General features: G+C 37.1%; 3 protein-coding genes and 1 non-coding gene across 5 annotated transcripts in view; 1 reads left to right on the forward strand and 3 right to left on the reverse strand.

Annotated features, from left to right (window-relative positions):
• Positions 1-15,492, reverse strand: part of LOC122087368 (protein GET4) — a 16,264-nt gene extending 772 nt beyond the window's left edge. Inside the window, exons 1-11 of one of the 2 annotated variants that reach the window (XR_006142738.1) lie at positions 15,306-15,492; positions 14,525-14,604; positions 13,969-14,047; positions 13,416-13,497; positions 12,162-12,321; positions 8,572-8,662; positions 8,187-8,270; positions 7,647-7,693; positions 7,110-7,238; positions 1,814-1,898; positions 1,245-1,318 (exon numbers count right to left, since the gene is read on the reverse strand). Coding sequence is in view for 1 of the 2 variants with exons in the window: in XM_042656467.1 (XP_042512401.1) it covers positions 1,245-1,325; positions 1,814-1,898; positions 7,110-7,238; positions 7,647-7,693; positions 8,187-8,270; positions 8,572-8,662; positions 12,162-12,321; positions 13,416-13,497; positions 13,969-14,047; positions 14,525-14,604; positions 15,306-15,353 (966 nt within the window). In the remaining variant the exon portion in view is untranslated. Of the gene's footprint in view, positions 1-1,244; positions 1,326-1,813; positions 1,899-7,109; positions 7,239-7,646; positions 7,694-8,186; positions 8,271-8,571; positions 8,663-12,161; positions 12,322-13,415; positions 13,498-13,968; positions 14,048-14,524; positions 14,605-15,305 lie in introns of both variants that reach the window. The other variant, XM_042656467.1, reaches the window with a different exon arrangement.
• A 2,466-nt stretch (positions 15,493-17,958) lies between these two features.
• Positions 17,959-23,705, forward strand: LOC122085858 (uncharacterized protein At5g01610-like). The gene is made up of 3 exons (XM_042654454.1): positions 17,959-18,157; positions 22,580-22,634; positions 23,143-23,705. Exons 1-3 carry the CDS (start codon positions 18,071-18,073, stop codon positions 23,511-23,513), a joined length of 513 nt encoding a protein of 170 aa, XP_042510388.1. The 5' UTR covers positions 17,959-18,070; the 3' UTR covers positions 23,514-23,705.
• A 171-nt stretch (positions 23,706-23,876) lies between these two features.
• LOC122085857 lies at positions 23,877-24,794 on the reverse strand. The gene is made up of 2 exons (XM_042654453.1): positions 24,655-24,794; positions 23,877-24,540 (listed from the first exon to the last, which is right to left on the reverse strand). Exons 1-2 carry the CDS (start codon positions 24,683-24,685, stop codon positions 24,002-24,004), a joined length of 570 nt encoding a protein of 189 aa, XP_042510387.1. The 5' UTR covers positions 24,686-24,794; the 3' UTR covers positions 23,877-24,001.
• An 11-nt stretch (positions 24,795-24,805) lies between these two features.
• TRNAG-GCC lies at positions 24,806-24,876 on the reverse strand. The gene has a single exon. It is a non-coding gene; the product is annotated as a tRNA-Gly (tRNA).
• Positions 24,877-25,209: the final 333 nt, after the last annotated feature.

The following is a 25,209-nucleotide window of genomic DNA, read 5'->3' on the forward strand; positions in this document are numbered from 1 at the left end:
TGCATGTACACGCGTATGGTCTCTATTCTAGTTCTATCATCGGCTATGGGTTCGAATCTAAGAGAAATTCTAGATAATGTTTGCTACCCTGAAATTTTCTTGTCTTTCCTGAATGATAAGGAGAAAAAAAAGATTGGGTCAAAAGAATCTTTTTTCTGGGGGTGGGGGAGGGATTATAAATAAGAATTTCCCAAGCCGTAAAAATATTAAGAGCACAGATTTTCCTTCTCTATTTAATAAATTAGAAACAAAGAACACGCTCTGCCCGCAAAGCTAAGACAGATCATGCAGTAGTTAACGTTGCTCCTTGTCATTGAGGGATCTGGAACTCTGGTCTGACATCTCTGAGAGACCCCTCAATGACAAGGCGCAACATGGACATCACCAATTGGTAAAGGTGATGCCTCTGGTCTGGATCTGGACTCAACGGCATACACAAATGCATAAACCAGGACAACAGATGGTGGTTCACTTGGCCCACATTCCTCGATTTTACACATTTAAGTTCAAAATAAGATTGTCTTTTTAACAATTCCCAAACTTGAAAGTCCCTCAGGATCCCATCAATCCAAGTGGGTTTGTGATCCAGATGACTTCATTTTAACAAGAAATAACTATATACGGAAAAACTGTCACAAGGTTTAGTGCATTTCAAAGGTGAGCTTTATTGCACCTTTGCCACATGGCAGTCTTGAACCCATAACCAACAGGTTGCAATAGTGCAACTCAACCTGTTGTGTACTCTTTTGTGTGTGTGTGTGTGTGTGTGTGTGTGTGTATAAAACAAAAACCAAGTAAATCATTTGATTAACCAATTAAATGTGCCAAGTTAACAATTGACACAGCCTTGTCCATGACTCTATGATGAGTCAAATGGCTGACCTGACCAGTAATTTGTCCAAAACCAAATGGATTTGCCAATACCGAGCTTGCCCACCTAGCTCTAAACAGGGGTTACTGAAGGGATTCATGGGTTCCCACATCCTAAATCTTGCAACACATGATGTTTTGAGGTGTACAAAATGACAGCCTTCTTTCCAGTTCCATAGCTAATGAAAACCATGTTCACACACGTTCAATCATTGGATCTAGCCTTGGAACCAGCAAGAATTCCATATCACATCTCAAAAGCTGCTGGATATTTCCCATAAGCATCTTTCAGTGGATACAAACACATACACACACATACCGAGAGAGAGAGAGAGAGAGAGAGAGAGAGAATCTTATGATGAAACAATGCTTACCTTAAAAATATCCCCGAACATTCCTTGCAAGGGGTTCCTGCGTTGCACTCCGTAAAATTTCTCTGCTATGACATCTAGCAACTAAAACATCAAGTGTCAGATTCTAAACACTCATAACAGTCAGAATAAACCGAATAACTGACATCTGAAGGACAGGCTGTAAGTATATCATTCACGGATCCATTTGTTTCCATGTAAAAACTTTGGAAGAGGAACACTCCTAACTTTTTGTACAGATTTTAATGCCAAATTTTCCTTTTGCATGGCTCTTACCCAGAAACAAACAGAATTGTATAGGGGAAAAAGATAATGAAATCTATGAAGTTCAACATATTCAATTGAGAGGTAAATACTGTTCCACAAGATTCTCTTATTATTATTATTTTTTTTTTTATTATTTATTATTTATTTTTTTTTTGGGGGGGGGGTGGTTTGTGGGATTTTGACTGCCTGAATAAAGTGATTGAACAAATTCCAGAGAGATTGCAGGCTTAAAAGAGCAGTAAGACAAGCTCTAACTTTATGATGTCTTTCATGTACAAGGAGCGGTAAGAGAGAAGAAAGCATACCTCATCAAATGCGGGTTCTCTCTCCAAGCTTGACTTAAACTTTTGTCTTAACATCCTATAAAGTGGAAAAGCATCTCTTTCCAAACTGCAGTAGAAGACATAAGATCAAATCATAATGTCTAGTGGTGATCACTATGCGTTGTGAAATCAGAAAGTTGCTCGCCTTCCAGAAGTTTCAAAAGTACAATATTAGAGAAGTAGGACAAAGTCTCTAATGTGATCAACAGGAGAAATTTCATGTTTCCAGAAACCATAGCATTGTTGACAAGATAGAGCAATGATCATTAACCATCCACTCATTTCATTAGAGGCATCCATAATGAGATCAATCAAGTTGACACTTTAGTTCAAAGCCAATCCAGGGAGTGATTTGACTGTTTGATGGTATGCATCTAACAGATCAATAATGATAAAGGCAAGAGTGCATCGAAAGAGATTCAGTGATAGATTCTCTGCTTTTGTAAGGTCATAAGGCGTGTCAATAGGTGGCTGTGCAACCCATGCACCCGGCCAAAGTGTCTTAATTCTTAGATGTTGAATATAAGCAATTGAAAAGCACAATGACTATCATTAAGAGTAGCAAAGACAAACAGAAGAGAGATTAAACACCGCAATAACAAGGATTTTTTTTACAGGAAATGGAAGATGAACAGTTGAAAGAAGTATTCTTTTTTGGGTTCTTGACTTAAAGCAGGCATCTGAGAGAGAGAGGGTGATGCAACATCTAAAATCCTATTCCTAGAATTGATATTTGGATCAAAGAAGCCGCTGAGATTGAACTTAAATAATATAACGAAGAAATAGTAGGACATAATTTATCAATACACCAGACAAATCAAGAATTGATTAGGGAATGGGTTTATGGTGAAATTCAGGTGAAGCAAAGGGCATCAAAGGGATTATTAAAGGGACAGAATGGAATAATAAGGTCAACTTAATGAACAGTTATAAGAACAGAAGGAGCAAGGAATGAAGAAGAAAGAAGACTAGAGAAGAATAAGAGAAGAAAGTGATAGGTGCAGGATCCAAGCAAACAAACTAGAACAGAAATAAAAAAGTGTACTTAGTGCACGAGGTTCCCATTATTGCGGAGTCTAGGGAGGGTCATAATATACGCAGCCTTACCCTCGCTTTGCGGAGAGGCTGTTTCCTGGCTCGAACCTGTGACTACTTGGTCACAATGGAGTAACCTTACCATTGCACCAAGGTCCACCCTTAGAAGAGAGAAAATAAAAGAAGAATGATAATAGCAGAAAAGAATCAAGCTGCTATAATGATGTGAGAAACTTCGAAAAGCAGCAGCACAGCAGCCTAAGATTGAAGTTAGAGAGGAAATAAGGAAGAAGTTTGAAATTGATGGCGGAAGAGAAAGTAGGGATTATAAAGATGAGAAGGGGAGAAGAGGGAGAGAACACAATACAAGAGAGATGAGAATGTGAGGAGGAGAAGGAGAAGAAGAGGGAGACAGAGAGACTTCACTCAACCACACACTAGCACTTCACCAAATAAACTTATTCCCAACAGCAATTTTCTATAGGGGTATACAGCTGTATATGACGACATAAAGACTAATACAAATAGGACTCTTGCAAGTTAGATGAAAAAATTAATTGGCTTGGCTAGATGACGTCGAAGTATCAAAAGAATTCAATTGATGGTATGAAATCATGATCAACAGTTGAAAAGAGGGGAATCTTTACTATCAAATCTTTTCCCAAGAAACAAAATTTGTCTTCCAAGAAATTAAAATTAGTGGTTCTCCATTTACTTGATCAAATAAACATAAGCCCCCCCGATTGATTAGGGAATGTCTAGATCATTGTTTTGTTTCACAATCTTGGCTTCAGGTGTGGCCTTTTGCTTTCCTTGATAAATTAGCATCAGCTAGCTCAGATCATAATCCTATACTGTTGCATACGCATGCAAAATTAATCTCATGAAAAACTGATTCATTTTCAAGTTGCTTGGATGCATCATCCGGATTTTGAGTCTTTTTTGTGTGAGTAATGGATTTCTATAGGTGCTTGTAAGATTATGTCAAAGTTGACAGCTTTAAGTAGGGTGTTACATAAATGGAATATAGATGTTTTCCATCACATGAATAATTTGAAGCCTCAGCATTTTTAGAACCATTTACTTTATGATAATAAACCTGCTTCTAGTTTTGATTATGTTGTTGTGACCGAATGTGAAAAATTGATCAAATGGTTTTTAGGTGTGAAGGAATCTTTCTATTACAGAAATCCAGACATTCTTACATTTGTGATGGTGACCGTAACACTCGTTTTTACCACGCTGTGACCAGGAATAATTTAACGAAGCACAGAATTGAGTTTATCTTAGATTACATCATTATAATGGTAATAAATTGTGTCATATCCCTGATATTGCTGGAGAATTTGCAAATCATCTAGAGGGATTAGGCAGGATTTTCCTCTGAGCCCCTTTATCTTCATCACTTTAATGGGGTTCTTATCTAGACTATTATGTGTCTCAGGGGAGCTTAGGTTGTTTCAAGGGATCAAGATTGCCCAAGATCATCAGAAATCTCTCACCTCCTCTTTGCCGATGATACATTCATTTTTTGCAGAGCATTTAAGGAGGATGTTTTGTCTATCAACGTATTTTGGAGATGTTTTCAGACTCGTCAGACCAGAATATAAATTTTAATGGAAGTGCAATTTACTTCAGTCACAATGTGCCCTTCAAGGACAGGATGAGTTTAAGCAAGGTATGAGGGGTTAAGCAAATGAAAGAGGATGCTGTGGACCGTACAAATCTTTTTTATCCCAGGGTCCAACACTAATGTCTGAAGTCTGTTGTGAAGATGACTTCTTGGAAGGCTAGCCTCCTCACTCATGCCAGTAGAGAGCAGTTATAATCCAATCTGTTCTGTCAGCCATTCCAACTTACTGGATGACTTGCTTTGCTTTCCCTAAAAGAGAGTGTCATAGTCTAGATATTATAATCGCTCATTTTCTGTGGAATACATGTAGATGTAACAGAGGAACCTCTCTTGTTGAATGGAGCAAAATTTGTACGACTAAATATTTGGGTGGCCTAGGACTTAAGAGATGCATATATTCATAATAGGGCTCTATAAATCAAATTAGCTTGGAGGCTGTTAACAAACAATGGGGATCTATGGGCTGCGAGGTTAAAAAGTAAATATTTCTGCAATATTTCTTTTGCTTGATGCCTCTGTCCATTCTAAAAAGGGTCTTGGGTATGGAATAACATTGCTAGTGTCTCTTGGCTCTGCTTAGACAAATGGTCCATATTCACATTGGAGATGGGGCTTTTGTGAGATTTTGGGTTGATCCTGCCAAGGTTTCTCTTACCATCTAGTTATCCTAGGAATCCCTATTTTGATAAAGTCAAGGACTATTATTAATGGTGCTCAGAATTCTTCTCCTGTTGAATCTTTATTACCCCCAACTTTGGCAGCTAGGGTCCTTGAGGTTGCTATTCCACACCCCCACCTGGGCCACCCCTACCTCCCAGGCTCAGGATATGTGGTGTTGTGTAGTTTCTAAATCCGGCAGGTTCACTACAAAAATGGTTGTTTCTACCATTATGAAAAATTCTGGTTTAATTGCTATGGATTCTCAGCTGGTTACATGGAGACAGTGGTGGAAATTTTTGGGAAATTAAAAGCTCATCCAAAGTTTAAATTGGTCATGTGGAGAGTTTTATTGAACGGTTTTCTTTGTAAGTCAAGGTTAAGTGCTTAGGGGGTTGCAGATGGTGTTAGTGTTTCTGCAAACAAGGAAGTGAAACCCTGTGGCATTTGTTTTTCTCTTGTGAGTTTACAAAAAGGATTTCTGCTGCTGGGGATCTGGGGCTTCGGACTGAATTCCCTATCCTGTAATTCAATTGAAAAGTGTCTTTCCTTTTTTTAGTATTTCTCATTTCACTAAGTTGGACTTACAATGGCTCTTTGGCGTGATTGCTATCTCTGCATACTTCATTTGGTTTCATCGAAATCAGGTGGTTTTGCAACATGAAACCAAATCCTAGTGCCATTCGTAACTAATTGTATCCCCTTCCTTATCATGTTGATAGTAGTGTTTCTTTTACTCAATTCTCTAAAGCAATGTTGGGCACCATTGACATGTCATCTCCGCCTACTCTACTGGTAGCTTTTGCTGGAAGCTTTGAGGCCGCAGGTAAACAGGCTTGGAGGGCCACCCTGGTTATTAAACAGAACAAAATTAATGTCATGCATTTGATTATGGTATATGGCAGGAAGTGAAATGAAGCTCAAGCCAGAGAGCCTTTCCACGGATTAATTGTCAGCAAAGGAGCTAAAATTCAGTTGAGGCATGGACAGACTTGGATAGGTTGTGGCAATATATTGCAAAGGAGAAAGAAGTGGTGTGGCCTTGGGAATCATTCAGCCTGTTTATGATATTTACTTGGGATGTACTAAGTTAAGCAATTTCTCTTTTAAGTGCTGTAATAACTAATAACTCTGTAGTATGTTTGGTTAGCTTTTAGCACAACATGCAAGGCTGAAAGACAATAGCAGTACTGTGGAGTGTAGACTCAGATGTGTATAACTCCTTATTCTCTCTTTTAATTTTATTTTGAAGTTATCTTTTTTTTTTCATCAAAATAAATCTGTTCCTAAGAAAACACACAAATTTTGACAGTGCAGGAAACTTCAATGTGGACCCCATCTCATCATGCCAAAATGAGAATTGAGGCCTTAGAATTAAGTCCTCAGACCTAAAGGGATGTGCCTAATACCCATCAGTTGTCCTCCATCTATTTCAATCCCAATTCCTTATTCCTTGAAACCCCAACCAAACCCCACAGCTCATGACCACCAAAGGGCTGGTTTCCACCATCATGTAAAGGAGATTTTGTTCAAAAACTCCCAATCCTGCCACAACCTAAATCTGACCCAATTAGTCCACCCCACCTTAAGTCATCATCAACCCTTCTGTCAACTACTCAAGTTCACTACTGACCTATTTTTGCATGTCTGAAAACCATTTATCTAATCTGAGTAGCTACCATGAAATTTTTTACTTTCACGCCATGTTATCAGCACCACTAGGGTTGGAAGGATGGTGATTTAAGATCTATTACCCCTTCTCAGAATGCTTCTTAATTAACATTGTTGATATGGTTTTACCAGGAGTAGGCGCAAGGAGAATATGACATCTGATTCTATTTATAGTAACATGCAACCATCTTTTCATCAGAAATCAAATATACAAGATTAATTGCACTATAGAAAAGAAAATACGGGACACCATAGAAAGGAAATGCAGGACATAAGACCTACGTTTGCAAGAGAAATATGATGAACTGAGTCAAATCTGAGTGTGGGAATTCAAGATTTTTGGATTCCAGCTGAGTATGTATCTCATCCATGAGATAGTTGGCATCTCTCAGATTGCCAAGCGATAAATACCTGTCAGCCAAGAGAAATTCATAAGTGAGAAACATGTATGAGATAGAATGATCATTCTATCACTATCTGAGGTGTAGAGAGGTGTAGAACTATCATTTTGTCTTTCATTTTTTTTTGTAAAAGGATATAAAATTAGCATTTGAGGGTGTCTAATTCAATTACTACAAAGTGATGCATGGAAGGGATCCCAATTCACAGTGGCCATGCCAATTCCTTCAGTGCATCACTCTATCAATGCATTGAATCATCACTTCCCTTCTTCCATCTTGTTTTCGATTTTCAATTTCCCTCTTTATTTTCCATTCTAGGTTACTATGAGCCCCTAACAGAACAGTTTATAAGAGAAACCCAAAAAAAGAAGGTAGGGGCCAGGTTGAAAATATGACATATGTGTTCAGTTGCACATACATTAGAACTGCTCGTGAAATAGCCAAATCATCTTCACCTGGATAGCACTACAAAATTAAAGAGAGATCAATGCGACTTATTTAAAATCATAAACCCAAACACCACCAAAAAAATCGTATGTCAAATGCTTAGCATAAGGCAATGACAACTCAGAAAACTAAAATATCTGAAAAATAGAAGCTCATATGCTTGTTCATATAATTTGACATTCAAGGCAGGTTACATGTAATAAAAATTGGATAATATTATAAAGAATACGTAAACTTCGAAAAAACTGGAATCTTACCAAAAATATTATGTATGACTGTGCATTAGAAAGTAAAATAGCCAAGTTATCTATAGACAATGAATTCTGGTTCTTATTCAGCAAAACTCAAGTAAAACTTTTGTTCATGGATCTTAAAATGGAGAAATCCTCATACAGGGAGAAATATTTAGGTATTAATGGTCAGGATCATGTTAAACTAAATTGGATGAACATCTATGGTGAAGCTTCATATCCATTCTGGAAAAAAATGTCAGAGCATCAAAGAAGGCTACCTTCCCAGTAAAATTAACTAATATTGAAGCGAACTTCTGTGGGTCGTTTCCTCGTACAGAATGAAATGAAACTTTAGCCATATCCTGCAAAGCATCAACATATCTGTGTTGACTAATGCATTAAAATATAAGTTCAAAGCCACAAGAAGCACCTGCACCTCAGCTCTCACTGTGATTTCTTTTAGAATAAAAATAAGAGAAACACCAAGCATTAATATTTCAAGGATTTCCCTCAATCTTATATACGTTTTAGTAGTGAAGTTCAAGAAGCTGGGAACCAGGGCTAAGCTTGTAGACTGTAAGGAACTGTAAAAGTAAAAAATGGAAAGTTTACAACAAGGCAGTAGCAAAGACAAATTGAAGAATAGACACCTAGGAGACCTACCAAGTCAGGAGACTCAGAATATATGTACTCAGCTAACATATCATGTATTTCAGGAGATCCATTCCTGGGAGCTCCGGACTCCGCGGACCACCTGAGCAAAGGGATACTAGTTAGGATTTCATATGAATGCTGAATTACAGGGCAATATGAAACGCAGAGCAACTAGAATCAACAACTGTATTGTATCCTCGGGATACAAAAGAAAAACTGGTAGAAGGTTGCAACCAGTGTCATAATAAAAAATATCAGTTTTTTTTCCAGGTTGGCTAAAGAAACAGTAGTCAATATTAAACCAATTGATACTTTTAGGATAAAAATCTTTCTACAAATGCTTTTTACCTCCTATATTGATTACATTAACAATGCACAAAACAAACATCAAAGAACCTCCTACTTTCAATGGTTGCACCATTTGAAAAAGCATATCATCAATTGGGACCACTAGGCCACTTCACGGTACATACTCCAAGTCTTGAAAACAACAGCCAAACCACCATGGCTCACCATCGATTGTTTTACACGAAGATATGTCCATGGTTCCTACCTTTCCAGTGCATGTGAAGCCAGGCTTACAATGTCTCCCACCCCTGCATATTTCATTTTTTGGGAACTCCGCACAAAAATTTGACAACTGCTCACCCAAAGTCTCCACCTCTCCTCCCCCACTCCCAATTACCCCCACCCATTACAGTTCCCCTTGTAAAAACTGCTCTATTTTAAGGAACTACCCACCCTTCCTCTCCCTACTCCCCCAAGAGAAAAGAAAAATAAAATAAAATAACACCAAACCTCCATACATGTCACCATCTGATATATATATATATATATTGGTGTATTTATATATAATATGTTCTTCAGCCAAACCTCCATATATGTCACCATCTGATATAATGATGAAAACAGTCGGACGGTAGAGACCAAGATGATCAAGTCTAAACTCATCAAGAAACTTTGAGAGACTTATGGTGCCAGAAAAAAAGCCACTGTCCATTTAGTCAAGATCAAATACCATAGACAGGTTAATGTGGGACCAACATGAAACAGTAATCATCAGCAGCAGAAGTGATAAAAATTACAAAACCAGATTTAAGAATAGAAGTTACATTAATTTTCTGAATAACCTCACAATAACACAAATCCCAGCTTAGATCATCGACCAAGTTCTCACTCTCACTTCTCTTTGATTTATCATTCTCTTTTTTCACAATTATGTTACTGCTCTGACTATCTGATGCAGTTGCATTAGACATTAATCCCGTGTGAGGCCTATGCGCAAGCTTGGGAGGCCCATAAAGTGCTTGTGGAAGTCCAATATGCTGAAATTGACCTTCGGATAATTATATTATAGGTTGGGCCTTTTTTTTGACCTAATTTAGAAGCCCCATAAAGTGGAGATAAAGTTAGTACATGGGATTAGTAGCAAGCGCTTTAGTTAAATTAGAATACTTTAGAGCTAGATAATGTTTTGTTTCGAGTTTATTTACTTTATTGAGTGTGTTGCGAGAGATTAGGAGTCCTTTTATGAGTCAGTTTAGGAATTTTACGTCTTTGAATATTTATACACCCCATTAGTTGGAGATGATTTGAGTAAAGAATGAATTGTTTTTAAAGAGTTTTGGTGCTGTTGAGCAGTGCATACATGATTGATATCCCATAGCTGACTTCTTCTCTTCTCTCTTCTTCCTCCCAAGCAGATCAATCTCATCCCTTTCCAGCTTCCGCTCCCTTTCCATCAATCTGATTTCTTCCTTTAACAACGTAGTTGCTTCCTTTATCTCAGATCTGACAGATTTGATCATTGGGTCTGCTTGCATTTCAGACCCATAATCTGAATTTTCATATTGCCTTATTACCTCATCTTCAAGCGCTCAACTCTGTCTCTCCCTTGATCCTCCTTCACTCCCCTCCCTCTTTTTCCCCATCCCATTAAGACCAATAAACAAAACCATATCCACTTCCATAGGAAGGGCCATTGGCCACTGCTAAACCACGAGGCATAACCAGGCCCACATAAAGAACCTTGTGCCCTTGCATATGTTAATTTTGACCTACATTTTTCCAAAAACCCAAAATATACACCAAAATTTCTGTATAAAACGACTGACAGCCAGACCATGGATACAGAGAAATCTATTTAACTAAATCCTACAACCCAAAACATCTCTAAGAAAACTAAGTAACAAATACTATAACTCAAGCAGGTTTGTTTGCTTTTAGGCTGTGTTTCATCCACTGGACCCTGCTAGTTAAGAGAAGAGGCAACAGAAAATTTCCTTGTGTTTATTTGGCCAAAAAACCTGACACATCCTCGTCTCCTTTTATCCATTGGACATATCCTCTCATATTGGAAGGATTAATTAGGATTTCAACTCATTCTTCGGGAAAGACAATTAATAAAGAATTTGCCCCTCAATGGCATCAGCTACATGTCCTAGAAACCTCTCTCTTGAAATTTAGTTTTTCACTCCTTTATTTTTTAATTCTTTTCATTTAGGTTTCCATTCTAATGGTTTCTATAAAAAATAACTGCTCTTGAAAAAGTCAGATTTTTCATTTTAATTTTATTCTCTTTTATTTTCCTCTCGAATACTTTCTGATTCCTCTTTTCGTTTGCTGTGCTATCCAGAAATGAACATAGCATTAATTTATTCCCTTCTGTAATATATTAATTAAAGGGTTTCATTATCTGTGCACTATGCTGCACCATTATGTTCCACTTCTTTCTGTATTTTACATGAACACTAAACTTAGCGGTCACATACAACAATGCATGTGTCTTCCACTCGATAATTAATTCTTCATGTTCTTGCACATAATCACTACATTGTGCTACAACCAACATGGCAGAATGATCCAGTGACAGCCCTGCTTCCAAAGGACATTTTGATAACAAAATGCAGATGGACAAGAATACGAATTTTTTCGATAAAAATACACGTAGTTGATATTTTGGTACTATTATATTGAAGGAAATGCCCCATAAAAACATAAAGAAACATTTTGTTTCTCAACTAGTTCCTTTGCCATCAACCACGTTCGTGCACGAAAGAGAGAAACCATAATTTTCTTCTTCTTTTTATTTGGGGCGAATCAGTAATTTTATAAGCATTCAAGTTTGTCAAAAGAGTCCTGCATTATTAAAGCCCTTACTAGCATCTTTGTTTTCCATAAATATGTAAACCCCCCCCCCCCCCGGTCGATTAATGGAATTGAGTTAATTATTGAAAATTTTGATAGTTAATATCTTGTCTGAAATTCTAGATCTGATATTTGTTATTATCCTGTATTAATCCAAACCATCAGACCTAAATTTCCAGAACGCTTTCCCATATTTCCCCTTGTTAGGCTTACATCAGAACCTAACCAAAAAACAAAGATCTGGAAAAAGGTTACAGGGGGGTGGGGAGATGGCAAAAACTAGGAAACTTGGACCTTAGGGGGAAAAGAAGAATAAGAAGAAAGAAAGAAATCCTTGCAACATTCACAAAACACCTGTGCTATAAGCCATCACATAAAACAGTGCTACATGATATAACCTTGAACAGCCGTTCTATTTGAACCAGGAAAACGAGTAGTACAATATATCTCACCTAATTGCTGCCTTCAAGAATGATGAACAACACTCTACACGTGTTTTAGCAGCCCCCAAGGCATGGGAGAGTTGTTGCATCTCATCATCATCCTCCATGTGTTGTAAATGTTGTGGCACTGAAATCTGTGGAAACATCTTGTATATACTCCTGACACGGTCTAACATAGATGGTTCAGTTATAATCATGAAAAACAAGACACGTAACATATTGATCAGGTATGGATATAAAAATGTTATTTACAAAACAAGTCACATATTCCAAACTTGGAGTCCACTAACACTTTGTCAGATCTAACACGATGCTTATATTATAAGATAAAACTCAACCAATAAAAGCGCTCGTTTGGTATGGATGCTCATGTCATCATCACAAATAAGTGGCTGAGCCACATGCTTAGAAAACATATATTAACATAGCTTGTATTCAAGAGACTAGATGGAAGTGTAGAAAAGCTAAGGATCTGGATGACTTTAAGCTTTGGTATATAAGGAATAAAAGTAATAGAAGCGGAGTGGGAATGGTAGTATATAAAGATTTAAAGAATGGCATGGTGGATGTTAAACGAATTGATGATAGGATTATAACCTTGTGTTGGAGAAAGAGGTTGTCAATATAATTAGTGCTAACGCACCGCAAGTAGGATTGGATGGAAGCAATAAGATACAATTTTGGGAGCACATGGATAGATTAGTGCAAGGTTTTAGACTTTTAGTCAAGGAGAAAAGATTATTAAAGGGTTTGATCTACATGGATATGTTGAGAGAGATGATAGAGGCAATGAATGTGTAAAAGGAAGATAGGGTTTTGGAGAGGAATGAGAAAGGGACTTCATTTTAGATTGTTCTGTGACTTATGATCTATCCATTGTGAACACATACTTTGAAAAGATAGAGGAGCATTCACTTGCCATCAAGAGTGGGATCATAGTATCCAAACAAATTTTGTTCCACTATTCCCCATGGCACCTTTGGAAAATTCCCTTTTTATTTGGGAATGGATTATCTTACTTCCTGCGTCAATACATCTCCAAGATATAACAAAATATACACTTCTGTAGAAACTCATAGTCCTAACACCTACGATATAGATAGAGATAGAAAGTTGCAACAATCTTCAGAAAGGACCTGCTAAATATCGAATATGATGGCAAACTTCAATACAACTAAGCTAGTAAATGTTAGAACAATGTAGCAAATGAATAAGGGTGCTGATTTTACCGCAAGAAAAGTAAACGCAATAAAAGAAACTGACCAAGATTATCTTCATTATAAGGATATTTGCCTTTGACAAGTGTCTCCACAAACATTACAGAAAGCTCAGATCCACAAGTAATCTGAAAAATACTTCATGCATCAGAATATCAATGTAATATAACATCCAAGTATCTAACAAGATGGACATTAATACCATATGGAGTAAGACAATTAATCCACTAAAATTTATCTTTCAAGAAAAATTTAGACTGCACTTTTGACCAAAGTTAAATACATTGGTTCATCAACGCGATAGGAAATTGAAATGGATAACATAAATAAGACAACTATTAATTTAAAGCTAGGAGCACTAGTCCCAAATTCAATATGGACCATATAAGGTTGCCGCTTCTTAGCGCCAAGTCTTTAAGATACAGTTCTCAAGTCACCAAGTTCTTTATTATTAAATGGATCCCAAAGTTGTTTCCTGAGCCAGCTTCAATGTGATTACACATAATATTAACAGATATATTGTTACGCGGCATGGTTACAGCTGGACCAACAGAATATAAGCCAACTTTACTTCAAGATGAGATGTAAGAAAGAGTAACCTGCCCATTTTTCAGTTGGGTACAGGCACCTGATTGAAGGATATCCAAAGCTTCGTCATATCTCTCAGCAGATATGTATCTGTCATCAAACAGGATATAGGTTTCATCAGCATGCATGACATAATTGAAGTAAAGAAGGCATGAAAATGTCGTTGTACAACATTAGTTACTTCATACGTCGACCACATTACTTGCAAGCGGGTACACGAAAAGCAGTAGTCTGACAATAAACAGTATTATGTATGGACCACATATAAATGAAAATCTCATATGGATAACATTTACTTTAAGATCACAAACCCCAAATTTTGCATTGTGATTAAGTAAAGGAAAGATACACATTGGTGCTCCAAATTTTTTTAAAATACAGGAAATATTCATTGGCCAAAACAATGAAAAATTACACTAATAACAAGCAGCAAACCAAACATAAAGATGGGGTGCACACTCACCCATTCGAAAAGAGTTTTATTCTGGCACGCCCATGACACAAAATTCCAACTGACAAAATAGACTACCTACCATAATAAAACTCGAAAAATGATGATGCTTTTACCTTGTTGTAAAGGTCTTGTACATCTGTTGAGCTCCATAGTAGTTACCATCATTTACAACTTTCTCCAACTTCTCTATGGTCTGTATTTGTTACCAACAAAAATAGTGCAATCCAGTAAGAATCTAAAACTGCCATGTAACAAACTGTCCTGTCAAATTCCCTCATTAACTCAATGATGCCTACCAAGACCTACGGAAAATATACCATGAAGAATAAAAATTCAAATCTCTAGACGCTCAGACATAAGAAAGATGTCTATCTACATTCCAGCAACAAGACTAACAGGACCAGATTTTGCATAGCACTTGGACATATAAGGAAAACGGGAAAAAGAAGATGATACCTAATGGAAGATAATAAGATTTATTCAACTCGTCCTGTTGCGAGAGAGGAATTTTCTTTTGTAGTTATATTTAAAACATATTATTTGGAAATTTGGTTCCTAATGGCGTAAAGTTGTATTCAGTAAAGAAAATAAGCTAAAATGACCCCGATTTAACCTAATTCGTTCTCCTTCATGCTTTAATTTTGCAAAGTTAAATATAAAATTCTGGCGATCCATACATTCATTAATTGATCTCTTTGACATTCATGCTTCAATATCTTCACCTGATGTTCGTATTTTATTAACCTAAAATTCGTGAATCAATAATGAAGAACATCGACAAACAGATCAATTGATACTAATTCACAATGGCACTCAAACCTATTGTAATCATCGAAACAATCTAATCAAACAACTAAAAGGAAGTAAGAACTTGCAAGTTTAACTGATTCGAACCTCCTGTGCCGGAGGCAATACTCCTTTTTTGATCCTCTCTCTCGACATGATCCCTTGTAGGTCTAGCAGATTTCGCCTTCTGCGTACGAGAGAGTTTTCGCCGGAGAACGTTCTGAGAGTCGCAGGATGATTCCACTTTCGGATTTTTATTCCCGCTTTCGCATACAGAAACGACCGTCTATGAAATATACGTGTTTTGTACCGGGTCCAATTTATGAATTTAGACGTAACGGGTCAGATCCCGATTTGAACCAACTGGTAACCGTTTCTAGGGCAAATAAAAAAATGGGTCATAAAGAAGGGTCAAGGGATTGGCATGCTGGCGTTCTTCTTCTTTGGTACCTACATGTCCACCAAATGGAGAGGGATGTAATAATCTATTCAAATCAAGATCTGTATTCGTATTCATATTTGTATCTATTTAGAGGTATTTATATTGGGTTAAAAGGTATCTAGATCAAAATCTGAATTATTCAAAAAATAATTGTCTAATCTAATTAAATAATCAATTGATGGTTTTAAAGATTTTTAAATTTAGACATGTTAAAAATAATGAGGAAAATAGTTAAAACAACTTAAAAATATGGATTAAAAGTAAATTATATTCGTTAGGGGGAGGAAGATCCGGATTAAACAAGTCAAAGAGTAAATGAATGATTAAAAATCCAAATTCAATCCACATCTATATCCGTTTAGTGGTACCCATATCTGATAAAAAAAATATCATGATCCAAGGAAATAAGAGATCGTGCGTAGAGAGAGAAAGAGATAGAGAGGAAGGAGAGACCATGAGAGGCGGGATGGGTATTTTCTCAAAAGGGATTTTTATATCCTACAAATCGGTAAAAACTCTCATGGCCAATCAGTCCAAATGTTCCAACAGTCTGATTTCTTCAATCAATCCTCTTACGTCAGTCTCGTGTGGTTTTCTGTATAACCAAAATTTGCACAATCAATAATAAAACTATTATTGTGAATAACACATAAACTTATTCTGCTTCTGCAATCTCTTTACTAAGGGTCCGTTTGATTTTGTTTTTAGAAACGTGTTTTTTATTTTATGTACTAAAAAATGGAAAAAACACGTAAAAAAACATTTGATTTTTCTTTCATTTCACTTGTTTTTTTCGAAATAGGAATATAGATTTATGCCTATTTTCGTGTCTAGAAACAATAATGGATAAAACAAGTCAGACTTTTTATTTATTTTTTTTTTCTATAAACAAATTGGGGGGAGATAAAAATAAGTGGGAGGGACAAAAATTGTGAAAAAGCTCGATACTTCACTTGACCTACTCCAACCCTAATCGATTGTTAAAACTTCTCACTATTTATAAGTGGCGACTTCAACCTGATTATGCGAAGCTCAGAGTTTCGAATTGCATTCATCATTTTGAAGCTCATATCCACAAAGTATACCTACAACTCCAATATCATGCCTTAATTCATGAGTTGCATAATTACAACATTGTGCATTCACTCGTGTCTTGAACCCGACTACACTATTAAAAATGTTTTGGGAAACAAAAAAATCAAACACCTTTTTACAATTCAAAAAATCATTTATCTCATAAACCGAAAGTAGCTTTCTAATGTTCATAATTATATACACAGAAACAACATAACAAAATTAAACGAGCCATAAACTTACTTCATCACATATGATAATAACATAATCGTTTAGCAAACTCAAGATAGTTAGTCATTGACAAAGTAGAAAAATACAATTAAGTCTTATCCATATTACATGGGAAACTAAAAATATTCAAGCAAAAAAATCCAACAATAATGTTTCTCAAAAATAATATTAATATAAGATTTGCAATGGGAAAACAAATATTGGTTTATAGCAATCCACAAAAAACGAACAGAAGATGAAAATTACGAAAATAAAGAAAGATTTATCTTGTATAAAAAAAAGGTATGGAAAAATAAGAGATTACACAAGATATTAACAAGAAAGATGCTTGGAGGTACTCGGGTCTTAGCCCCAATATTCCTATTTCTTATATTTTTTTTAAACTATTGCAAAATAGAAATAAATGTCAAATTTCTTTTTCAATCTTACAAAAACACAAATATCATTAATTGATATAGATTATAGACCTACAAGGAATACTATAGTCTATAGTAACCAAACCACCATGCAAGAATTTTCACAAGAATAATTTAAATTTTAGGGTAGTTTCTATTTTTGAATGAAAGCAAACAGAGCGTGCAAAACTATGAAATAGGTGGAATATAGAATTTTTGTTTTCATATCAATATATATATATATATATATGTGGGAAGGAATTTAATGTGTGTTCCACAAAATTTAAATATAATTAAATAAAAAATAGTGAACAAAGGATGCTGAGTTTGACTTCAACATGATTCTTTGATTTCTTTCTACATAAATTACGCATAATTCTCTCTCACTCTATTTCTTGCCTTTTTTTTTTTTTTTTGTTAAACGTGTGTTTTTTTATTTATATTTTCTTTCTTACCCACACACACTTTTTTTTTTTTTTTTTAATACGAGAAAACTTACCCACAAACAGGCCTCATAGAAGGGAGCAGAAATGGCAGTAAAAATTAAAGCGAAATTACTCCGCGAGAGAGAGGGGGTGTCAGGGTGGGCGTGATCCTTGTGTGGGGGGCGGACCCAAGAAGTTGCATTATTTAATTAATTTGAAAATCCCGAAGGACACTAGGAAGGTGAAAGGCGGAGGAGGAGGAGCAGCGGTTCGTTTAATCTCCAGAGAACGACTCCGACCGGATTGATGGATCAGGTCCTCAACAAGGTGGGATCCTACTGGTTCAGCAAGAGAGCCAACAAGGAGATCGACTCCGTCGGCGATGACCTCAACGTATGTCTGTCTCTCTCTGTCTCTCTCTCTCTCTCTCTCTTTCCCTTTTCCCACATAGGGTTTCCAACCCATAGGCTGGAGTTCATATAATTTATCTGTAATCGTTCTTATTGTTCTTAATTCCCCTGTTTAATTTTTCAATTCGATTTATTTCTTTGATTGTTCAATGTGGTTCCTTCTAGGCTTCTATCACCTGTGACTACAGAATTAAAGCACGGATTCAGGAATCGTTGTTTGACTGAACTTAATTGATTGGCCAAATGCCGGAAATTTAGTTCGGGAGAAGCCCTAGCTGGGGGCCTGATCCTGTTATAATTCCACTAATGTTATTCACTGGTTTCATAAGAAAATTTTGTTTTATGGTGAAATACATGGGGAGTTTTTTGTTAATGGGAGGGAAGATCTGTTTAAAAGCTTGTCAGAGATATAAGTTATGCCCCAGCTCAATAATAATGATGCGGTAGGATACTCAAAATTCCAAATAAAATGAATCTCTCCCCTTTTATAATATTGTTACCCAGAATACATATACCAGATAATCTGCGAATTCATTCCTTTAAGATTAGATGAAATTCTGGTAATGGGTTTATGGAGCATGGACTTCCATTGATGGCACAGCTATTATGGAATAAGTAATGAATGAAACTTGTGTATGCTTGAATCATCAAAACACCCGAGTCTATTCCCAATTGTTGGCCCTAAGGAGAAAGTGGCTGCTCATGTCCTTGAATATGTGCATTGAGAGTTGTGGCCATGGTGGTTATTCTTAGCTTATTGCACACAACCTAAATGTCTGGTCCAGTTGTATCACTTTAGCTTATTTATTGTTAAGGTTTGTGATCTACATCTTTCCATATTGTGATCCTCTTCCCTTTGTCCCAAAGGGATGATGTGATAAAGGCTACCAAAACTTCATATTGAATCTCCTTAAAACGCCATTTGGAGTAGGTTTAAAAACCGACAACCCTCTTTTATGGAGTATACTGAAGAAAGGAAACTTCAGGTGGTTTATGTGCTTGTTATTTTTTGTGCCTGGAAAGTTTGATGGGCTTGCATGTTCCTCCATGACAGTATTCTAACAGGTGGATTATACACAACCTTCTAGAAAACCTGCTGCATCACCATCTTGGCTTGGTTTCTAATACTGTCATGCTAGTTTCTTTTTTTTACACTCACTATTTTGTCTCACCAGTTACTAATTCCATTCCCCACTTTCCAATTGTTTTCACTTGCTATTACATGGTTTAATTGATATTTTCTGAGCTTTCTCTATTAGTTTCTAGTTATGGTTCTAGTTCCTATTTCATTTCCTATTCTGAAAGTTCCAAATTTGGCTACTATTCTGGGAATTTATAGTTGGGAAGTTGTTAACTTCTGGTTTCTATTTTGAGTGCCTAATCTCTGCTATCCTGGATGTAGTTGAGGTTTTCTAATCCTAATTGCTTGTGATTAGAACACCCCATTACTTGTAGTATGACAATATGACAGAAACATGTAACCTGAGGGGGTAGGGGTATGAAAATGAGAGTGGTATTAGCAATGATGATTGAACCACCATAATCAGATGCTGATTAGATAATTACTTGATTAGCTGGAAACAATTCCTCTAGGATAAAATGCTTCGGGGAGAATCTGTGCTGGCTGCCTCTTTGAAAAAAAAATTTGGTTTTTTGGTTTTATGGATTTTTTTTGGGGGGGGGGGTGTGAGGGTGATGTAGATGCACATTATGGAAGGAAATATGAGAGGGAGAAGGGTCTAGCCTTAGTCCACTTGAGTAGCTAGCCAAGAAGCCAGCCGAACCCCTACTTAGTCCACCTGAGTGGCTAAGTACAAATAAGGGCCAATTGGGCCCATCGGCTAGGGGAATAATTAGTGGTTGTTTTTAATTAATTAGTGAGCAATTGGGCCTATCGAGTTGAGTAAGTGGTATGTCGATTCCAAATTGTCTTAGGACTCTATTTGTTTTCCACATAGGTTTATTATTCCTAGTCCAATTTTGAATTCCTAGTTGTAGTAGGAGTGTCTTGTCCTATAGGGGAACTAGCTCCTAGTAGTAGTTCGATTGCTATTCTGCCCTCTATAAATAGAGAAGCTTATGTACTCATAATTTCAGATTTGAATTAATAAAAGTTGCAGAGATTTGCTTAGAATTGCTGAGATAGTTGTGGGTGAGAAGCCCTGGCCGAGACAGCCACCTCTCCCCCACTTTATCTTGTTTCTTCTCTCTTCTAACCCTATATTCAATCACCATTAATCAATTGCTATTTGCGGCTACTATTAGGGCCTGTTTGGTATCGTTTCTGTTCCAAAAACGCCGTTTCGTGTAAAAAACGAAAATTTCAGTTTCTATGTCAAAACACAGTTTTTAAACGAAAAAATGGTGTTTCAAAATTTCAGTTTTTTATCGGGAATTTTTTTTTTTTTTTTTTTTGTAAAATGGAACGAAACTGGGAAGACGGAACTCCATTTTGGAGTTCCGTCCAATCTCGTTTTTTCAGTTTTTTTTTTCACTTTTTGTTCCAAAAAAACAGAAACGGACCATAAGTGCACCAAACAGAAGATTCCGTTTTTTCGTTCCAATAGAACGAAAAAACTCCAGAAACGTTTTTTTAGAACGATACCAAACGGGCCCTTATTGTATTGATTCTGCCCAGAAGTTCCAGAAATTCAGAATCGATCAAGCAATCCTAGTTCCACTAGGAGAGGGGTCGATCTCCTTCTTTTCCCTTTGCTATTATCTGATCAGCAAGGCCTATTCAAAGGTTGTTCCAAGCTACAAGAGGGACCTTCAGTCCCTGTTACAGCAGCAAGCATCAAGGCCAGCAGCAGTTATCAAGTTTTCTTTATGCTTTCTCTCTCCAAGGGCTCAAATCAAGATTCTGTGGATATTTTCAACCAGCCATCAGAACCAGTTCAACTTTTTAGGTTTTTGTTGCCACAACAGGACTTACACTTGATCCAAGTTGCAGCCCCATTGGAGCTGTTTTGAGCCAGCCGCCCCTCTCTCCTTGAACCCCAATCGCAGGTTTCTCTCTCCTACTTTTTGGTCTGATTTTTGGGTGTGATCTGCTACTGTTTTGGGGTTCTGTTTACTGCTGTACCTGCTGGGTATTTACTGCATCTTATCCTTGGGTTTTATTCTCTTATAATTGAGTATCTTGTTGGAGGGGTTATTTTGCGTTTGGGGCTATAAACTACGGAGTTAATTACTTGTAATCTGCTCCTGCATTAGAGGGGGGTTGATTTTGGTTAGGTAATTTAAGAAAACTATCTGGGTTGAAAGCGGCTAAAGAGACAGTAAGCACATTTGGCAATCAAAGTTGCTATGGCATCAGGTTGCTTGTTGGGTGCTTAGGTCACTTGTCATTTGTGGAATTAGGAAGAAATGAATTCGTACTCGCATACAAAGAAGGAAACTCACCTGTAGTACATGGTTTCACTTAATCGTTCACTTTATTAGAATCTGAGCTTTGTGGTTATAATTTGTTTGTCGTTTGCTGGAGGGGATGAGCTCAGATAGGGCAGGAAACTAAGGGATTTTGTTTCATTTTCTCCCCAAAGTGGACGTTTGCACTGCAAAATGGAATTAGTAGGGCTCACATCCTAGTTGAAGACTGCAAGCGTGCTTCATTTTGTTTTAATTCTGTCATTGGGTGCATGCTTTGAAGTTGACTTGTTCATATGATCTCAAGACTGATGTTCTTAGATGACGACTCAGTGGAAGAGAAAAAGCCAAATGAAACAGCTTGAAGTCTGCAGACTGAAAAGCAAGAGCTGGCTTAAACTTCTGAAATCCATCTATGGGACTGAATTATTTTTTCATACTTTAAATGAAGAACTGAATCTTCTCAAAGGGCGAGGAACGCTGTATTTTTTGTAAGCAATTGGTATTCATCCTTTATTGATCCCTTGAGATATCTATATTATTCCTAGATGGTAGATTTCATTTTGACTTTCTAAACATTCACTAGGTTTTCTGTTGCAACTGCGGACCAAATTCCTTCAGCAATATACTACTTTTCCATTTACCTAGTTTAGTTTCTTATGAATTTCCCACAAATAGTCTGATATTCTTGTTCATCTTGTGGATGCCTTTTTCCTTGATAAGTAACAAATTTTATTAGAAAAGGACAGAATGCTAATTGTACAATTACAACAAGAGCTGGGAACTATGAAACATGACATATGACCAATTCAAAGGGTCTATACTGATTGACCACCAATAAATTTTTTAAGTGACATTATTGCTGTCACGTGATGAAGAAATAGATCAGGAAATACTACCATATCCACCCAGTAAGATTTCTGGTCATTCGTTTGATCATACTCTGGCTTTGTTCTTGCATCCATCCGTTAAGTATTGTTTGCTGTTCAATAAATTTCTTTGGGAAAGATACTGACATTTTCTTCCTATGTAAAAGTCACTGTCAAGCAGCATTGAAGGTGGAGCCAAATGGTTGGTTAATAAAATCAAAGGTGTGTTTACCTTCTCCAGTCTTCCTTTTAACTTTCTGTTCCTCTTCCCCTCTCCCTTTTTTCCTTTTTTCCTTTACAAATGTCATGAAGATCCCCCTTTTCCCTTGGTTTATGTTGTTTTGTACCTAGCCTGAATTCATGTGAAGCACGCATGGATATGATAACTGAACACAGGCTTGGTCTGGATGGAACATACTCCTTTTTGAGACTCGTTGTCATCTTTTTAGTCACTTGGGCGGATGAAGTAGCAAATCCAGATGGTCCTCAGATAAGGGAACTTTTCGTTGGCTGCATGAACAGTGTCCTTGACTCCTTGTCTGCACTGCCCTTATCCTTGTGGATAACTGCCCTTTGAAAATAAACTTCCTTAAAAAAGGGTCTGAGACAACTTGGTGGAAAACCCCTTGATTGAAGTCTTAAATTTAAAATTACAAAATGTCATTGAATAGGAATGGAACTACATCTTTCCCTTTCCCTCAGTTCACCAGATTTTTTGATGTTTTTGCAGGGAAAATGCAAAAGCCATTACCAGACCTGTTGCGTGAATATGACATGGCAATAGGAATTTTCCCTCGTGATGCCACCAACTACGAGTTTAATGAAGACACAGGGAAGTTGACTGTGTATGTACCCTCTGTTTGTGAGGTTGGGTACAAGGACTCATCGGTGCTGCGGTTCACCACCACTGTGACTGGGTACTTGGAGAAAGGGAAACTGGTTGATGTTGAGGGGATGAAGACAAAGGTGATGATTTGGGTAAAAGTAACCACCGTTTCTACTGAAGGTTCCAAGATTAATTTCACTGCTGGAATGAAGAAATCTAGGAGTAGAGAAGCTTATGAGGTTCTTAGAGATGGAGTGATCGTTGACAAGTTTTAAATATGTGAGAATCCTCATGGATTCTACCTATCTGCTATAATACTCAGTTTATTGCATCACTCTGTTACTTCCATTCAGGCTGTATTCTGTAATTACAAGTACCTTCTTCATTTGACATTGACTTTGTTTCTGGTATCTTCCATATCTAAGCCAACTATTTTGGCCTCAAGAAATTGTATTTTTTTTTTTTTTCTTAACGGCTATTTCTTCTCTGACATCAATTAGGCTTTTATGGCTTTACCCACTGCTATGAAATGAAATTGGGATTGGTCTCGTATCGGTTAAGGCCGATATGTATCGGATAAAGGAAAGAAAAATACAACCCAAGGTACGAATCTTCAAGAACCAAACAGAGAAAAAATATGCAGCAACAGCGAAGAAGAATTCCCGTTTTTGTTTTGGAAATGTATACATGATAATACCATAAGTAAAGAACTGAATAATACAAAGTCGACCTTAGAAGAAAAAGAAAGATGATCTTATGGTTCTTAGTTTTGGGTTGTTCCAGTGGTGGTGGCAGTGGTGGAGGGTGGTTGTCTTAACCTCCGAAGCTGATCAACCCACCGATCTTCAGGGACCTGACTTGCCCAATCGGGTGTTACACCTCCGAAAGAGACTCCACGCATGGCGTCCATGATCCTCATTGCGTTCTCTGGCGTCACGGGAGCGTTTCGGCGGCTCTCGTCTTCCCTGAAAGCCCTCGCTATCTCCGAATCAGAAGCCTCTGTCATCCTCTCTTCTTCTTCTTCATCATCATCGCTCCCATGTGCGTCTCCGTTCAGTTGTAGAGCCGCAATCCCGTTCTCAGCCCGGTGGACATTGACAAAACCATTGGAGAATTGGTCGATATTAGGGTTTCCAGGACGGAAGGAATCGAAATGGCTAGTTCCAGGGTCATGGTCTCCTTTATCATCAGTTGAGTTCTCTTGATCGGAAACGTCTTCTTGATCGTCAACTGCCGAGATCGGCTGATAGTAATCGGGAGGATCGTCAGTGCAATTGGAATCTGAATCACTTCCACCATTCTCTGAGAACAAGAGACGGATCAAACTTACTAAAAATAACTGATATAAATTCAATACCTAGAGAAAACTTCCCATGGGCAAAAGAAAACTTAAAAGGAGATTCTTTGATTCTGTACCTTGAATGTAATCGTTGGTAGAAATCGCCATTATAGAAGACGAGACCTGCGACACGAGAGACTGCAAATGAGGGGAACCTTTAGGAATTTATAGTCTGCTGCCGAGTCTTGCGAGCGATGCAAAATATTTTTGGAGTTAAAAATAAGATAATGCACCAGCCGGGAATCGAACCCGGGTCTGTACCGTGGCAGGGTACTATTCTACCACTAGACCACTGGTGCTTGTGGGTAGTGATGTGTTCATTATTTTATGAACTCTAATTTTAAAATAGTTTTTACCCAAAAATAAAAAACTTGCAAATAGTTAGTTATAAATTTACAAACACATTCTCTTGGTTGATTTGTGATAAGTTTATATCTTTTACATGTATGTTCACCTGACCGTACATTTCATGTGCTACCACCTGTCTGGAGAAACAAACATTGAAACACTTCCTTGATGCCAATCACAATCTCTTTCTCTCTCGATAGTTTGTAACTGTTCATTGGTGAATGTGTGAATGTTGGTATCTATTAAGGGAATTAACCATCCTACAATGTGTGCTTGAGTTTCAA

This window comes from Macadamia integrifolia, chromosome 8 (assembly GCF_013358625.1).
Source record: "Macadamia integrifolia cultivar HAES 741 chromosome 8, SCU_Mint_v3, whole genome shotgun sequence".
Classification (NCBI taxonomy): domain Eukaryota; kingdom Viridiplantae; phylum Streptophyta; class Magnoliopsida; order Proteales; family Proteaceae; genus Macadamia; species Macadamia integrifolia.

Coding starts and splice junctions, on each gene's coding strand:
- LOC122085858 (XM_042654454.1), top strand. CDS start 18,071: ATGGATCAGGTCCTCAACAAGGTGGGATCCTACTGGTTCAGCAAGAGA. Junction 18,158..22,579: donor CCGTCGGCGATGACCTCAAC/GTATGTCTGTCT, acceptor CCTATGTAAAAG/TCACTGTCAAGCAGCATTGA. Junction 22,635..23,142: donor GTTGGTTAATAAAATCAAAG/GTGTGTTTACCT, acceptor ATGTTTTTGCAG/GGAAAATGCAAAAGCCATTA.
- LOC122085857 (XM_042654453.1), bottom strand. CDS start 24,685: ATGGCGATTTCTACCAACGATTACATTCAAG. Junction 24,541..24,654: donor TACCAACGATTACATTCAAG/GTACAGAATCAA, acceptor TCTTGTTCTCAG/AGAATGGTGGAAGTGATTCA.